The sequence below is a fragment of the Aspergillus fischeri genome, genomic scaffold (genome assembly GCF_000149645.3).
Source record: "Aspergillus fischeri NRRL 181 1099437636247 genomic scaffold, whole genome shotgun sequence".
Classification (NCBI taxonomy): Eukaryota; Fungi; Ascomycota; class Eurotiomycetes; order Eurotiales; family Aspergillaceae; genus Aspergillus; species Aspergillus fischeri.
In genome coordinates, this window is record NW_001509772.1 from 927,616 (window position 1) to 944,786 (window position 17,171).

The 17,171-nt window shown below is 51.1% G+C and overlaps 5 protein-coding genes across 5 annotated transcripts, besides 1 other annotated feature; 2 read left to right on the forward strand and 3 right to left on the reverse strand.

The window, feature by feature from the left end:
- Positions 1-684: 684 nt before the first annotated feature.
- NFIA_035700 (MIZ zinc finger domain protein) lies at positions 685-4,158 on the reverse strand (the record flags this gene model as incomplete). The annotated part of the gene is made up of 1 exon (XM_001265898.1): positions 685-4,158. The coding sequence occupies one exon, from the start codon at positions 4,156-4,158 to the stop codon at positions 685-687; it is 3,474 nt and encodes a 1,157-aa protein (XP_001265899.1).
- Positions 2,073-2,111: a microsatellite.
- A 3,110-nt stretch (positions 4,159-7,268) lies between the features above and the next one.
- On the forward strand, positions 7,269-9,986 carry NFIA_035710 (putative polarized growth protein (Boi2); the record flags this gene model as incomplete). Its single annotated transcript, XM_001265899.1, has 1 exon — positions 7,269-9,986. One exon carries the CDS (start codon positions 7,269-7,271, stop codon positions 9,984-9,986), a length of 2,718 nt encoding a protein of 905 aa, XP_001265900.1.
- A 622-nt stretch (positions 9,987-10,608) lies between these two features.
- NFIA_035720 (uncharacterized protein) lies at positions 10,609-12,339 on the forward strand (the record flags this gene model as incomplete). Its single annotated transcript, XM_001265900.1, has 1 exon — positions 10,609-12,339. The coding sequence occupies one exon, from the start codon at positions 10,609-10,611 to the stop codon at positions 12,337-12,339; it is 1,731 nt and encodes a 576-aa protein (XP_001265901.1).
- Positions 12,340-12,930: 591 nt separating this feature from the next.
- Positions 12,931-14,041, reverse strand: NFIA_035730 (60S ribosomal protein uL14; the record flags this gene model as incomplete). Its single annotated transcript, XM_001265901.1, has 5 exons — positions 12,931-12,963; positions 13,033-13,110; positions 13,245-13,491; positions 13,704-13,754; positions 14,028-14,041. The coding sequence occupies 5 exons, from the start codon at positions 14,039-14,041 to the stop codon at positions 12,931-12,933; spliced, it is 423 nt and encodes a 140-aa protein (XP_001265902.1).
- Positions 14,042-14,716: 675 nt separating this feature from the next.
- Positions 14,717-16,965, reverse strand: rpdA (histone deacetylase RPD3; the record flags this gene model as incomplete). The annotated part of the gene is made up of 4 exons (XM_001265902.1): positions 14,717-15,751; positions 15,810-16,351; positions 16,414-16,714; positions 16,777-16,965. The coding sequence occupies 4 exons, from the start codon at positions 16,963-16,965 to the stop codon at positions 14,717-14,719; spliced, it is 2,067 nt and encodes a 688-aa protein (XP_001265903.1).
- Between the last annotated feature and the right edge of the window lie 206 nt (positions 16,966-17,171).

Here is a 17,171-nt window from a genome sequence, read left to right on the forward strand (position 1 = left end):
TGATTATCATCTTTGCATGTCATTGCGCTGTGTCTTGAGCTTCAAGGCGGCTATCTATCATCTGAGGTTGCTTCAACGTCCCTTCCGAGGCAGTTCGAACATTTTCAGTCGGGCTGGGAGGAAATAACGAAGATGCACTAGGTTCACGAGGGTTGGATCAAGAGTTGCTTTCATGCATGTCGCTGGCCACAGCTCGATCCCAATGGCCTGCCCGCAGCCAGCAGGACCTGGCTCCCCATCAAGGTGAATACCCTGATGCACGCAATCTCTGGGTGGGTATGGGACGGCCGCAGGGGCACTGTGGTGCGCTTTTCATTTCAGATACTATTATACCCATCGCAGGCGGTTGTCTTATACATGTCACCTTATGACAAATTATATCCATCTCTCTGGTTTCTCATACCGAAACTTTCTCCGGTGCGTAATGGAATGTGATTCCGCTCCCAGTTTCCAAAGGCAGTTGTCAAGACTACTTGGTTCCAGAAGCGTGCAAAGGCAAAGTGTAACAGTACGGCGATAAAAAATATATTTAATTTCTGCGCAAGAACATGGAATCGGGGTATCTTGTGCTGTAAAACAAATCAAAAACATCGACCAAAACGCACCACTGTGCAGATGGTATGCCGAAATCAAAAGCAATCAACTCCGTTGTATGTAGAGTCAGCGGCCCCATCAAATCACCGACTAATCGAGTTCGATGACCAAAGATGCTGAGGATTCGCGAGAAGCTAGCGATTCTCGACCAGCGCCTTCTGTCTTCGGCCTCTGAGTTGCGAGAGGTAAAACGACGCCCTCACGTTTTCGTTTCAATGAGCTGCTTTCCTGTACCCGTGCAAGCTCCCTTTCAGATGAAGTACCGTCCCCATCACTCTTGAGCTCCCAAGATCCGTCCGCTTTGATCTTTATTGCTCTTGCTCCCTCAAGACAACCCGTGCGTACAAGATCGGCACGGACTTCACTAAGAAAGCCATCGATGATCAAATGTTGAGGACGGGCGTCTGCGCCGCAGATTGGGCATTTCCAATTCTCCTTCAAAACAGCTTTACCCGCCTTGGAAGCCCTGGTCAAGATGTATGTCTCGAGATCAAAGCATTCCACGTGCTCGCAAGTGATTCCGCGAGCAGGAATGTTGAATATTCGAGCCATGAACGGGTCCACTAGATTGACAGCGAGGTAGTCACTGACAATACTTAATTCATCGTCGGCAGCGCTGGAGGAAAGACGTCGACGAAACCGCTCACGAGACTGGGGTGCGGGTAGGGCCTGAGCGAGCTTCTTCACTTGAGTGAAACTGAGGATATCCATGACCTCCACCGCTAATGCATATACTACGTCTCTGCTCTCCGCGGCGCTGCGGAGGAAATGCAGGGAGATAGTATTCAAGCCTTCTTTTAGGTGACCACTGATGTCCAGAGGAATATCTTTGCCGTTGTGAAATTTGCGGCGAACATAGAGTTCTACACCGTTCACAAAGATGTAAATAACACTGGGCCATACAGATTCCGTGAGACACCAAGTATGCTGGCTCACCACATTTGCCGACGGCGAAATGCGAATACACCGCAGACGATAGATCAGACTACCATCAACCAGGGATCGCACTAGACGCTGGCCAGTATCGCGATGCACGATTCGAGGAAGCCGGTCAAAGTCTGCTCGGGAAAGAGGAAACTGCCATTTAAAAGCAGACTCTGTCTGTCCCAAGAGAGTCGGCGGTACCGCGAACGATTTTAAGTAATGGAACAGATTCGTCTCCTTGTCTGTGTTTTCTCTTCCTGCTCCCGAAGAAGTCCATTTGATAATGGGATCGCGGAGATGTGCTTGATGTAGGGCATGGCGGAGAGGGTGAGGCCGTGTCGTGGTAGATGGTAGGGGCCCCGGTGGAGGAAGGAGCGGTTGTGGTATCGGCGGGCTTTGCTGCGGTTGCTGCACCAGTCCTTGCGCCTGCCGCGTTTGAGTAGTAAAGCGATGAACAGGAGTGGTGATTGACATAGCCTGAGGTGATGGCTGTGGTGGGATTTGGCGGACATCCTGAGAAGGAGGGTGCGATACTATTTGCGCCTGATGTCCACCAGGTGCAGGTGCAGGTGCAGGTGCAGGTGCAGGTGCAGGCACTGGTGAATGAGCAGCCGTGCCTGTCATCTGCCCAACTGGCACTGGAGAGGAGATGTCAAGCCCCCTGGGATGCACAAGATTTGGCCGTGTAGGGAGTGGATGCTGAGGTCTCTGACCATCCAGAAGCATCGGCGCGGGACGATTCATGGCACCAGGAGCGTGAACAGGAATTGGCTGGGTCTGCGATTGAGAGCTATGTACAGGTACTTGCGCGGACGGCATCTGAGGGCTTGGGACTGCGACATATGTGATCTGCCCTGTGGGCCCAACGGACTGCATTGAGCGCTGGGGTAAGGGCTGAGCTGCATGCTCTCGTGCCACAGGTGAAGTATGTTGACCAACTGGCGATGTCTGGACGTGGGAAAGGGCCTTGTACGCCTGGATCAAACGCTCGTTCTCGCGGTGAATCTGCTGCGGAGTGCGTCTGGAACCGAACCGTTTCACGTAATTCCGCTTGTTCTTGCTGTAGATACTCCGCAACTGGTCTTCATGCTGTGTGCCGAAAATCCTTCGGGACAAGGCTAGGAATACTATTGATAATAGTACGGACGATGTTATGCCAAATTGCACGACTAATTCATCAATCAAAGGGGGATAGCCGCGCTCTCGGACATGGCGATCAAAAGCAGTCCACTTTTCAGAAAAGAAACCCAGGGAACGAGCGATTTGATGGAGAACTATTGGGAACTCGCGAGTCTGACACATCACACCCAACGGCCGAGGAAAATTAACGCTCCACCTCAAGAAGTCGCCTGATAGACGGTGGTTGTCTACTAGAAGCTGCTGCACAACTTGCATTCCCGTCTCGTTTTGTCCGCTTACGTACGGTAACCGAGCAAATTCCGAGGGAGCAAAGGTGCGCAGGGTGTATATTTGATGGAGAGTTAGGTAGAATAGATCCTTTTCGATACAGGCATCCCGTAGAAGACGTGTCCGTGGCAGTTCCACTGTCTCTGAGAGCAGCATGGCACTATCCGCTCTTGCCACGAAAGCATCCAGGGCCTCCTGCGACTGTGTCCAAAAGGTCTGGTTGATGAAGGAAGTCGAAGGACCCGGGCCAACGGGGCTGGGAGGAACATGGTTCGAATCGGGCGGAGCGCTGGTCATCGATGGTCGAGACTGCTGTTGTGCTTCAGGGGGAGCCGGGGCTATGAACTGCTGGGGACTCGCAATCGCCTGGTGTCTCTGCTGGCCTCTAATGGTGGCTGGCGCCGAAGTTTCCTCGGCCATCCTCTCCCCGCCCGCTGTGGTCGGCGATGCGCTGGCGGGCATGAGATTGCGATAGCCAATTTGCCTAGGATTTTCCAGTTGTCCGTGTATCTGCATCGGCCCGGAGACTGGCGGAGGAGATGAAAGAACGCCATGTGACAAACTTCGGTCATTCCGCTCTCCAGCACTAGCAGGGCTAGGATGGGAGGCACTGCTTGGATCGGGAGACGGAAGCGAGGAGGACTGTGACTGCTGCAGTGGTTGAGTTGCATGAACGAACGCCGTTGACTCACTTGTCAAAGGAGTAGCGCTGAAATTCGTGGTAGGTGTTGTGGTAAACACGCGAGGGCTTGGCGGTACCCCAGGACGGGGAGGTAGAATTTCGCGATTTTGTGGAAGGATTCCCCCGGGCGTCACGGGTGACATTAAGACTGACGGCGGGGACGCAGCAGGAGCATGGATGATGTTACCATTGGCAGTGAAGGCGACATCATTATTATCTCTTTTGCTCTTCGGACTCTGCGGGACGGTTGTGACGGAGGATGAAGGGGAGTTTTGCATGCCTTGCGGCCGACTTCTGGGTCGGTTGGCAACGGCAGAGGCAGAAGACGGAGCCGAGTCAACAGCAAGTGAAGACTGGGAGGATGAATCGGGAGGGACGGTAGCAGCAGCAGAAGCAGAGCTGATTGACACAGAAGATGAAGCACCCAACATCCACGATCTCCGCACCCCAACACCGCCCAGGAATAAGTTTGCCGTCAAATTGGACCATTCCAGCTGGTGATGCGGATTATTAGGCAAGTGCGGACGATTCTTGGTGGTTGAAGGACTCATGGTGAAGGGCAAACATGGTTTATCGTTTCCCCCTAAGCGACGAATCCTTTTTCTTTTGGTTATGTTTTTTTTCGCTTTATTTCTATCAAATAAAATAAAGCAACAAGTAGGAGTCGTCCTTGTGGTAGATTAACAACGTGGAGGTGTATTTATCTGTGATCCCCTCACCGTTTGTTGTTGTCCATACAGATCCAAGGAAACGCCGTTTGTTCCAGGACCAGCTAGGATGGTGATATGAGTGTCCGCACAGGGACCTAGAGATCTAATCAAGAGGGAAATATAGAAGTAATTAACCTAGGTGAAATACTTAAGGAAGCTGGGGCCGGGTTTAGTCTTATAATAGTAGAATAAAGAAAAGGGTGATAAAGAAACAGAGGAAGTAGTGAATAAGGAAGGGTAGTTGGATGGTAAGGTAGTGACTACCTAAGGTACTGGATATAGAGCTATAAGTAGGGTAATTACTTCCTAATCGCTATTAACTCACAGGTGTCAGAGAAGTGATAGCTATTAAAAGTGAAAGAAAGAAGGTCTAGAATAGTAATATGACCAACGTCTTAATGCTTATATTCTATCTATCCACTCACTTCCTTTACTGTACCTCTGTGGCAATATCACTATGGAAACAGCCCTTCCATGCACTTTCAGAGGTACCTGCAGAGGGATCTCGGGCAAATACAGGCATGAAACAAATATCCATACGCCGTACGAAGTAGACAGCTGCATTAAGCATGTCCTTTATATAGTATATAGGGGTAGACAAACTGTGCTCACAGTCCAAGAATCAAGAATGATGGATACAGCTACCTAATATACCTAGTTCGAAGGGACCAGTCTACTCCGTACCAAGGGCACTCTACCTTCAGACCCCTAGACCGACCAGAGGTCTATCCAAGGGTTAGACTATTACAAACCCTCGCTTCCCATCATAGCCTGAGATTCATCAATAAATCAAATGTGGCCAATTCGAATTGCCTTATATACGGGTCTCGAGACTTGTATTCAGTCCAATCGGTGATGCTTATACAGATGCTGAGGTGATACCTTAGACATCATGTAATAAATCATTTAAACGCTGACTGTCGAAGATAGCAGTCTGACATCCTCTCATTTGGATACATAGTATTCAAGGCTGTTTTTAAAGATGGGTCGTTTTCTGATCTACCCCCTACCCCCCCCCCACCAAATAACTAGTACTTCTAGTTTGCGTACATACCTGGGAGCGCACACACATACACATCCAAGTATATGAATCGACTCCTTGCGCCGAAGACGAACTCAAAAGAGGGACTATTGCTGCTACTCATTATTTTCGCTCGAGTAGACACTCCGGGAGATCACAGTAGATACAATAACACTGCCCAGATTGTCTGTCCTGAGATCCACTTACATAGTAGAGTATGTACACCTGTTCCTCGTGAGGTATCTCTCTCCTCTGTTGGCTCCAGTCATCCACTTCCATCTATCACATCTTCGTCATCATCATCAAGTCGCAATTCCACGATCATCAACCTGGTCGAGCCTCAGGAGTTACCACTATTCGTATATCTCTAGCTTCCGTCCATCGATTTGACTCAGAAGTCGAGCTTCTCCCCCGAGTGTTCTGTCCAAAACAGCTCCTCTGGGACGACTGAGCACTGGAGCAGTGAGTCGAATCAATTTAGCTATTTACGGCCGACGCTCTGAAGACCGCAAGCGCCAAGCATCGAACTCTTAGGCCATTATTATTACTTTCGTCAACTCCACTTGTCACCTTCGCCATCATCGAGACCCCGTCCACCGCGGATATTCACCATTCAGCATAATCAAATATCCGCTCATCCAGTTTCACAGTACCGGACGCCGGAATTTTGACGTGGAGTACAGAGTACTACGGGAAAGCTGGAAGACCTGACGCTCGTGCAGCCGCCCATTTGGCGCCCGTTCCCACTCCTTAGCGTTCTGGCCATATTGAGTCCATACATGACCCTGGGATCGTCGCTGGTTTGCTTATCCGCCTGGTGAACCCCCCAGCAAGAGCAAACTGAAGCTTAATTTTGTCCCTTGTGTTCTGTTCTATTTTCGGTCGACCAAGTGAATCGAGCGAGATATAGAACGACGGGTTGTCCCGCTCACTTTTCGCCAACCCTATGCTGATCTCGAGAAAGGTATTAGGTACTTGAAAACTAAGACTGTCAAACTTATCTCTAGTGCAGTGTTGGGCCAATCTCGAGCCTCGCTCCAATTTGCGCCCGCTTTCTCGGCCCCGCCGTTTTCCTGTCCCTGTCTTGGATCTTCCCTAAGTTCATTCTTCTCTTCTCGGGTTTACCTAGATTCCAGACGGCCTGGCCTTACCTGATTCAAGGCGGTGGTGCCTTCGCGTGGCTGTCGCATTCCTGAACGCAAGCGCATCGTCATCTGCCATTCCGTTCGCGAGCCCCCTCTCTGTCTTCAAGACCGCTTGAGGACGCCCCGCCCTCCTTCCGCCAAACAAAATAATATTAGAAGAGAAAAAGGGAAAGAAGCGCAATCCATCTCTCACTCGGGCCTCAGAGACTTAACTTCCAGTTTACCCGAGAGGGCTGCTTGGCCCCATGTCCTGCGCAATCCTTCCGCTACCACTTCTGTTGCCGCTCCTGCTCTGACGACGGACAACCCCACCTTGCTTCTTTGAATTGTTGAACGATTGAGGGTTCTTCGATGGCTCTCTCCACACCTCCCCGCGGCGTTCGCCCGGGTGATTTTTTGCTCGTTGTCCGTAAGTAGATACTTTGCCTTGCCCCGGTCGCATGAATTGCCGCGATTTACCCCCGCTCGCCGGTCGATCAGGCTTGACAGTATTCATCACGATAACTGACCTGGCTGGTCTGTAGATGACTTCGACGCGCGTGGAACGGATGAGCTTACTTTGCGACGAGGGGAGAAAATTGAATTGATAGAACTTGACGAAGGCTTCGGCGATGGTTGGTATTTGGGAAAAGATGTGAGAACAGGGACAACCGGTCTTTTCCCTGGTGGTATGCTCTCATTTTTTGGAACAAGCTAGTCGTTGTGATCATAACTAATAAAGGTCGTTTGATTTAGTTTACACAACTGCCGCCCCGAAGATCCCTATCCGACCGCCGAGAGAGGATATGATTGATTTGGACGACCCCAAACCGGCAGCAGAGGACCAGCTCTCGTCTGAATTGGTTGCCTCGCTTAAGAGCGGAGAATCTACGCCACAGGCATCTCGACACGCTAGCATATCGGAGACGCAACCGCCAGAAGTAGCCACGGACCTATCATCCATGACGCCTTCCCCCAACCAGCAGCACCGGTCAAGTTCATCTCCTTTGCCCATTTCGCGACTCGCCGTCGATATTCAGCAGTCGATCAGACAGACCCTAGACGGTCAATTGAAAGGCCAGGACAGCCCGGTTATGAATGAAACCTTGAGTGTTATCGATGAGCACATAACCGACCTGAGCACCCCGCGTCATAGCGTGGCCAATCACGAAAACAAAGCAAATAATGATTCCTCGAGCGAATATAGCAGCCATCTTGAACATCGAGTCTCCTACATCAGGGGCCATGAAACCGATGAAGAAGAGGAAAACCAGCCGACCGAGGAGCAAGTGCGGAGCTGGGATGCAGCTGAGACAGCGAGGCATTTACGTGAACTGGGAGTCGAGGCGAAACACTGCGATATATTCGAGGAGCAAGAGATAACCGGTGATGTGCTACTGGACATGGATCAGGATTTTCTCTTTATGAAGGAGTTTGACTTCGGCGTCATGGGTCGTCGGTTGAAGACGTGGCACAAAGTCAAGGCTTTCCAAGAGGAGGTCAAGGGTCTCAAACAACAGCAGCAGCAACGGGGCTCTACCTCCAGCTATCCTGCGCCGTCGGAAGAAAGGTCTCTCAGCCGTGCCAGCCACACTGGCCCTTTTCTTCCCCGCATCCCTCACCTTACAAGAGGCTCGGCCGGCTCCATGCAGCATCCACGGCTCGTGAGTAGCGGGATATCGAGTACCACAAGTTCTCCTATGACTCCGCAGACTCCCAACTTCATGGATCATCAAAGAAGACCTTCAGCAGCGTCCATCCGGGAGATCAATCACCACCGTCGTCATTCTTCCATAGACACAGGGCACCGCGTGGATACGTCGCCTCACACTGGTCATTTTAAGCAGTCTTCATTTGACAGAAATTGGACTATGGCCAGCGGATCACAGCGGGTCCCCTCTCGCTCAGGCACTTACCCCATTTATCACGAAGGAGTACTTCCCCAACACACTTTCCGGCGCCCGGATACCAACGAGTCTGACTCTGCGGTCTCCGTGACCGATCGGTATGATGAGCTAGAACGGGGATACTTCTCGGGTCCCGAAGGAGATACCACGAAGAACAGGAGACTGTTGCAGAAACGGACCTCCGTGACTGGAAGTGCAACTCATTCCCGGCAACCTAGTTACGCCGATGATAAATTGAAAGTCAACAAGCGACATTCCCGCATCTCCAGCGTTGACTCAATCCGAGATACGGCCAAGCAAGCTCCTCCTGCTGCTGTGGCGGACGTTCAGACTACTGCAGCACCGAAAAGCCGATTTAGAAGCCTGAGCACTCGAGTGATTGACCGACGCGGTCCAACTTCGCAGTCTTCCACCACCACAACTTCTACAGAGAAGCCTGGCTCTAGCTCTGGCTTCTTTTCATCGTTTGCACCGCTTGCCCCCTTTGTGGGAAAGTCGGATGCTGAAGGGTCAGGACGTGCATCTTCCTTGTCCTTCTCTCAGAGCAAGAGTGGTGGGCCCAAAACACGGCGCACCGGTGGGCTCCGTATCATATCCGATGTTGTCGGGAAGGGTATCGACACCTCTGTCGCGCCTGCCTCACCCGTTAGAGATACCGATCCAGCTTCGGTCAGAACCGGCTCTACTACACCGTCGACGTCGAAGAGTTCTGAGAGGCATAGCACTGAAAGCTCAATCAAGAACGCAGAGGGAGGCATATCTTTGCCGCGTCCAAGGGCATCCGTCAAGGCGGGCCCAAAATCCAAGAAAGACACCAGCGCCTATATGCGAGGCCTGGAGAAGAAGACACCGCAAGAGCAAATGGACGGTTGTGATTACTCCGGGTGGATGAAGAAGCGATCATCAAATCTCATGACTACGTGGAAACCTCGCCTATTTGTCCTACGTGGCCGCCGTCTGTCGTACTACTACTCTGAGAACGACACCGAGGAAAGAGGCCTCATTGACATCACCGCTCATCGTGTACTACGAGCAGATAACGATCCCATTGTCGCCTTGCATGCAACTATCACCGGCGCCACGGCATCGCCAACATCACCCTCTCTTTCCAACGGTGCTGACACTTCGTCGGCGGACAAGTCGTCCACCTCACCTTCCTCTCGCAATTCCAAGCTGGATCCAGAGGGGCCGTTCTTTTTCAAGCTTGTGCCTCCCAAGACATCCCGTACCGTACAATTCACCAAACCCGCGGTACATTACTTCCAAGTGGACAGTGTCAGAGAAGGTCGACTATGGATGGCTGCGCTGATGAAGGCAACTATCGAGCGTGATATGAGCCTGCCCGTCGAGACAACGAACAAGCAAAAGACAGTCAGCTTGAAGCAGGCCCGGATGATGAACCAACGACCTCCTGCACTGATGACTGAGTCAGAACTACAAGAGGCCAAGGAAGAAGAGAAGCGCAACAACGGCTTGCGAATCCAAGGCCTAAAAGTCGACAAAGCGCCCGCAAGCGGCGAGAATAAGGAAGACGAACCTGCTTCCCCGAACTCTCTTGGTGGTCTCGATACAGGGCCATCGTCTCTGCTACCAGAGACTCTTTTGAAATCCGATTAATGAGGCAAGTTTACCAGCTTGCTGTCCTGCTGCAAGACTATTCACCCCGTTTGGCGTTATGTGATATACCCCCTTTTGATCTGATTTCTTGTTTCTTTTCGAAAACCCTACCTCCTTCGAGTTTGAGATTATGGCAGTTTGCTTTATCTGCTTCAAACCTCTTTCTGCTGGGTGTTCTGAAGGCATAGGAATACGCGGATATACCATGAGGTTCAAGGTGTTTGTTGCTGGCTAGAACATGATGAAAACCCGGAATGACATCTTTTCAATTCTTTTCATTTGTATACCTTCGATGAACACCATAATGTTCTTTTAATAAAAATAATCTTCTTACGTTAAATGGCAAAGCGCGGTGCGTGTAGACCTTGGAATGATCCTGTCATGGTGGCTCGGTTTATTTGTTATTCGCTGCGGTAATAATTTTGTCTAAACTACGCGGACTTTCTTCGATCGAATCTCCAACTACTTCGGATCCCCTTAAACATTTTGTCTTCACCTCCGTTTCTTCGTCGCGCCGATTTCTAAAAATCAATTGTTTGCATGCTTTATGATCTCATGACTTTATAGCCCGTATAAATCAAATATCCACGCCAATGCGCGGTCACCTCCCAGTCGTGTCCCCATGTCCCTCCTCCGCCTTCTCCTATTCCGCGCCCTTGTCGTGCTCGTTCCACTCGCAATAACGTCCAGTCTCTACCTCTACCTCTATCCGATTTTCCAGGGTTGCGCATTTCCACTTCCAGTCAACAAGAATGAGCGCCCACCTGATGCGTTCAGTCCCGCGCATAGTCCACTGTTCTACACCCTTTCGCAACACATCGGACAGCAGCCCGCAAGCGAGCCAGCGGTCTTCAGGCTGCTAGTTCTCGCAGACCCCCAGCTAGAAGGTGATAGCTCTCTCCCTAGTCCGGACGAAGAGCTCCCCGCCCGGATCAAGCAGCACTGGACTGCAATCAGGTCATCTGTAACAGAGTCCGGGTCGCCCTTCCACCGCGATGTCCTACGCAACGTAACTGCCGCGCTTCGCACACTCGCGCACGAAGACGTTCCGCGCTCGATTCTGGCCGCGAGAAAGCGACTTGATTTACTCGGGAACGATTTCTATCTCGCGCATATATACCGTACGCTGCATTGGTGGACACGTCCTACGCATGTCACGGTGCTGGGGGATCTGATTGGAAGCCAGTGGGTTACCGATGAGGAGTTTGAGCGGAGGGCAGACAGGTACTGGAATCGGGTGTTCAGAGGGGGCGAGCGGGTCAGTGATGAGATTACGGTTACCGGGTCGGCGGGGTATGGAACAGGCTCTGGGGATGTGTCTGCGTTGGAGGAGCTGAATGCGACGGATTCGGCTTGGAGGCGGAGGGTCATCAACGTTGTTGGGAACCATGATATTGGGTATGCGGGAGACGCCAGCGAGGAGCGGATTGAGCGATTCGAGCGCATGTTTGGGCGCGCGAACTGGGATATTCGCTTTCAGCATACCCTCGAGAACCAAACTGGTGGTGCGGCAGACGCTGCTGTCAAGCCTACCCTGCACCTGATCAACCTCAACACGCTGACGCTGGACGGGCCAGCCCTATCCGAACAAGTCCAGTCGAACAGCTACGCCTTCATCAACGATCTAATCACCCATCGCACGTACCCCGTCGAAGATCGGACAACCTTTACGCTTCTCCTAACCCATCTGCCGCTACATAAGAAGGAGGGCATCTGCACCGACGGACCGCTCTTTACCTACCACGAGTCCGACGACGAAGACGGGCCAGATGGTATCCCCCGCTTCAAGGAGGGAGGACTACGGGAGCAGAACCATCTGAGCGAGCAGCTCAGCGCCATCGGCGTCCTCCAAGGGATATACGGGATGAGCGGTGACAAAGGTGTTCCAGGAGGAGGCTGGGGCCGCAATGGGCTCATCCTCAACGGCCACGACCACACCGGATGTGACGTCGTCCACTTCGTCAACTGGTCGACCCCGACAGATAGCGGGGACGATATAACCCAGCAAACGTGGAAGTGGGACGCAAGACGCTATAGTGGAGTCCCAGAGGATAGATCGGATACGCCCTCCCTTCGCGAAGTCACTCTCCGAGCCATGATGGGCGATTACGGCGGCAACGCAGGTCTCCTCTCCGTCTGGTTTGACACCAACCCGGCCGTGAACGGATGGAAGTATGAGATCACCATGTGCAAGGCCGGAGTCCAGCATATCTGGTGGGCGATCCATGGGATCGACATCGTGACCGTCTTGATTCTTTTGGTATATACTCTTTTGCCTAGAACCGTTGGACTCAAGCGACAGCGACAAACGACAAAGTCTGTCTCTACGAAAGGTCCGCAAGTCAAGTCATAGACGGATCTCGGATATTTTGAAGGTTAGCATCAGCAGCGAGCGACTTGCTTTTCCGCTTCTTCGAGTTGGATTTCTCTGTACCATACTAATTTTTATGTACATACCATTGGCTGTTTCTTTTCTCGATTTTTGAAAACATGTCAATAAATCTGGTCACGTCTACGTTTAGAACACAGGGTCTGTAATGTGTAGGTTCTAGAATTAGACTTGTTCGAAGCATCCCAGAGCAAGTGGTTGCAACAGGATAGAGACAGCAGTGCTTCGACTCCATTACTTGTCTCTCGAATGAAGCCTGCCGCAGGATCTCTCGCAGTCATCTCGGTCACGGTAGAAGCATACTGGCAAGATATCAAGAAAAGGAAACGATTTTGAACATTTTTTGTATTTCCGAATCGCCAGTAGAAGAAACAATAGAGAGACACGTCATTTAGGAAAGAGATGGGCGGCTTTAGATGAGATCGGACCCGTTCATGCAGATTCGTGGCTTTGTGTCATGTGCACTGAAAAAAAAGATGATTTCATTCCCTGGTATCGCTGCTTCTATCTCTCCCTGACTTCCTAATGTCACGACGCCTTTTTGTATTGATTCTTTTACATAACGACACCGGAGTTGGAAGCAATACGCTATTGGACCGAGGGTTAGTACCCGCGCGTTTAACCGGAGGATGTGTTCGAAAATAACAGGGAACTTACGGGCCAGAGCTCAGCAGCCTCCTTACCGACGGGGCCGGTGATGGCGGATCCCTTCATCTCACCCTTGGCGTTGACAATCTGAAATAGGTTGAGCGATTAGCATTCATTCCTGAACCTGTCATAGCTGATAGCAACGGCCTCGTTCATATCCCGCAATCACGAGTGCAAATCGTAACCGCCGCTCCAGAAAAAGGGAAAAAAGGTGTACTCACCACACCAGCGTTGTCCTCGAAGTACAGGTAGATACCGTCGGGTCTTCTCCAGGGCTTGCTCTGACGGACGACAACGGCGGGCATGACCTTCTTACGGAGCTCGGGCTTTCCCTTCTTGACGGTGGCCATGACCATGTCACCGACACCGGCAGCGGGAAGACGGTTCAGGCGGGCACCGATTCCCTTGACCGAGATGATGTACAGGTTACGGGCACCAGAGTTGTCGCAGCAGTTCATCACGGCACCGCTATATCACGAAATAACATGTTAGTCTATGATTCCTCCTATCTGATGAGTCGAACACGTTTGACGGGCAGAGTTGATTTGGTGGTTGACGGAGATGTAGGTGGGCTTTTTTCGTGATGAATGACGGGTTGTGTAGGCTCCAAGGAGACAATGGACACAGGTCACTTCCACAATCGTGTTCGACTCGGTAGGGTAGGAATTGCAATAACGTACCAAGGCAGACCAAGGGTCATCTTGAGCTTGTTGCCGGAGGCGGCACCACGACTGTTCAGAATTCAATCGTCAGCATTTCATTCCTTCAATATCTGGCCCTTCGTGAAAATCTTCAATATCCCCTAGACCCAAGCGCGATTTCTCTCAAAAATGCCGCTCCCCAAAAAACCCTTTGCAGATTCTTCAGTTCCTCCTCTTATTTCAACGATAATCCACCTCACGCTTGTTGGTCTCCAGCCATCAAAGAACCGTCCACATCCTGTGCGCTCTTTTTCCATCGCGCAGCGCTCCCGCAAAACCCGGAAAAGAAGCATTGTGACTCACCCTCTCTTAGACATCTTGGCTAGGTATCACGTAGTCGGTGTCGGATACTGGGAAAAGGGCGAAAGGGCGACGGAGGTCGAGAGGGATCTGGGCGACGTCGAGGGTTTGCACAGCGGTTCGGGTTTCGAATAGCTCTCGCTTAGTGTGCGTCGTGTGTAAAATCTTGGCGCTTGTTCACCATTGGCTCTTCTGCCCCGCCTTGGAAAACAGAGCGTGCCCTAATGCTAAGCTTGAATAGAGCTAGTCTGTGATTACCTAACTGCTCCTGGTGAAGGATGGTTTAACTAGTTAGTTAATCACGAAGTCCATAGCTGCTATTACTGCTCGATACTGAAAGCAAGACATAAATGTTTTCATATACTTCTTAAATTTATTTGGTATTGATAGATAATAACTGATCTGTGCAGACCCTGTATTATCAGAGTCAACGCCAACTGTAGATAGTATACAAGAGAGATTGGTGGATGAAACGTAACATGCTAGCGAAGAGTGAAGGAAGTAATGTCATATTGAACCATATCTTGCTCAAGAAAGAAGCAAAAACTAGCACCAGAATGTAAAGAAAATAAAAAGGCCACCTCATAAAACATATGCAATGATTTCGAGAGCCCGAAACACCATACTACCATTGCCCTGTTACGCCAGAAACTTCCAGTGGATGGACGCCTTCACAGACAGAGAGCAGAACATCATTCCCCGCCTTTCTCAGGCTCCTCGGGCTGCTGATTTGTTCTTACTTCTGTGGGTTGGCTGCTTGCCTTGTTTTCACTGGCCTCCTCAGAAGTCCCCTGCTCGGTTTTCACAGCCTGTTGATCGGTAGGGGCCTCAGGAGTCTTCTCCTTGACCTTGACCTCTACCGGTTCCGTTGCATCATTCGTTTCTGGCTTGTCCGAGACGTCCTTCTCGCCTGGAATAGGCGAAGCCTTGACGGGAGATGAAGCTTCTGGGGCTGCCTTTTCTGGAGCCGGTGTCTCTTGCTTCTTCTCCTCTTCCTGTCCCTCAACTGGCAACGCTGGTTTCTCCGACTGCTCAGTTTCAGGGACAGGCACGGCTGCGTCTTCCATCGTAGTGTCCTCATCCTGCGGCTTCGGTGATTGTTGGCGGGAGGCAGCAGCGGAAGCGGAAACCTCCTCTGGTCCATCAACAGCCATCTCAGTAGGCTCTGCAGCCGCTTTCTGGTCTCTCCTAGAAGTTGATCCGGCGGCGGATGGCGAGGGTGGAACATCAGACTCGGGTAGAGGTGCTTCGGCCATTTTCGTATCCGCAGTGGTGTCCATCTCGTCATCCGGGACCGACGAGGCATCTTGAGGAGTGGCAACCCCGCTATCAAGCCCGGAGTCCAGGTCGACATTCCGATAATTGATCTGGTTTCTGCGCTTCAGCGATTGAGGCTTGCGAAGAACTCCGTTTGCTGCATTCTCTTCCTCGTCTTCACTATCGCTGAGTTCACCAGGCTTCTCGATATACTGATCGAATCGTCGTTTCGTGAAGCGTTTGTCCTTGTTTTCGTCTTCGTCGAGGTCATCGAGGATTGCGTCTGCCTCATCGTCCATGCCTTCAACAAGAGGTTCGCGAGGTACGTCGGTCATCTGCACAGAGGGTGCAAAAGCCGTCCGCTTGAGATTCTCCACCACTTGAGCTCGGATCTTGTCGAGATAATCCTTCGTGTTGGCATTGTCCATATTCGACGGACGCACATCCAGCTCGTAGTCCGGTGCAAAGTACTAAGGTATCTTGTTAGCAATCTGCGGGCATTCAGCATTCAAACCAGTATGGACCCACCTCGTAATAGTCATTGTAAGGGAGTTCTGGACCTAGGCTGTCCCCTAGCAGAATCCCAGTCTCAAACGCCCACGTCCGCGCAACATTGCGCATTGTGTAACCACCGCCACCGAGGATCATGGTCGGTAAATTGAAGCTCTTGACGAAGTTCACACAATTTGCGTGGCCTCTCATGCTCAGGTTGAAACAACCTAGCCGATCACCCGAGAGACTGTCACCACCACATTGAAGGACGACAGCTTCTGGGCGGTACCATTCCATGACACTTCGGATAACGGGCTCAAAAATACTCTTGTACGAAATGTCATCGATGCCATCGCGAAGTGGAAAGTTGACAGCATAGTGCTTGCCCTGTCCCACTCCAATATCACGAAGCTCGCCAGTTCCCGGGAAGTATTCTCCGTACTTGTGGAATGAGACAGTCATGACGCGGTCAGTTGTGTAGAACGCTTCCTCGACACCGTCGCCGTGGTGGACATCGATATCGACGTAAAGGACTCTTTGCTTGAATCGTAACAGCTCGAGGATACCAAGAACGATATCTGTAAAAAAGTGAGAAGATGTCGTTGGACAATGACAATCGCCGCCAGGAAGATAAGCTTACCATTCACATAGCAGAAACCACTCGCTTCGCTCTTCTTCGCGTGATGGAGACCTCCAGCCCAGTTCACAGCGATGTCGCATTTGTTGCGGTTGAGGCGCGCCGCACCCTCCATGCTGCCTCCAGCGCTGATACCACAGAACTCAAACAGCCCGTCAAAAACTGGACAGTCATCCCCAACGTTATACCTGCCTTGTTCTTTGGAAAACTGGTCCATATTGTCTGGTGTAACTTTTGAAAGGAAGTCGATATATTCGTCGGTGTGGAATTGTGTCATTTCATACTTTGAGGCTGGTTTCGCACGCTGCGCCGATAACCCATTAGTATTCTGCTTGAACCTAGCCTTGAAAGTCCGTGAACACTCACGTAGATCTCCATCTTCTTGTAGAGGCCATAGTTCATAACCAGGCTATGTGTCATCCTGATACGGTGCGGCTTCATCGGATGCCCTGAAACATAGGCGTAGTTACCTACATCCGAGTCGTAGAAGTACGCAACCTTCTTGCTGCGATCACCGGAGCCATTCAGATCCAGGTCAATCGGAGGAGCAGCCATTGTAAATGAGACTGTGCATAAATGCACAGGTATTCTTCACTCAGAACCGCGTATAATTATGTGAGAGACGTCGCGAGATGGCAAAGTGATATGGCTCGGATCGATTATAGAAGTGCTCAAGATGGGGTGATGATAACGCAAGAGAACTGCGCCAAAGGTTTGAAGAGGTCTTTAGAGTTAGATGATTTCTGATGAAAAAAATGCAC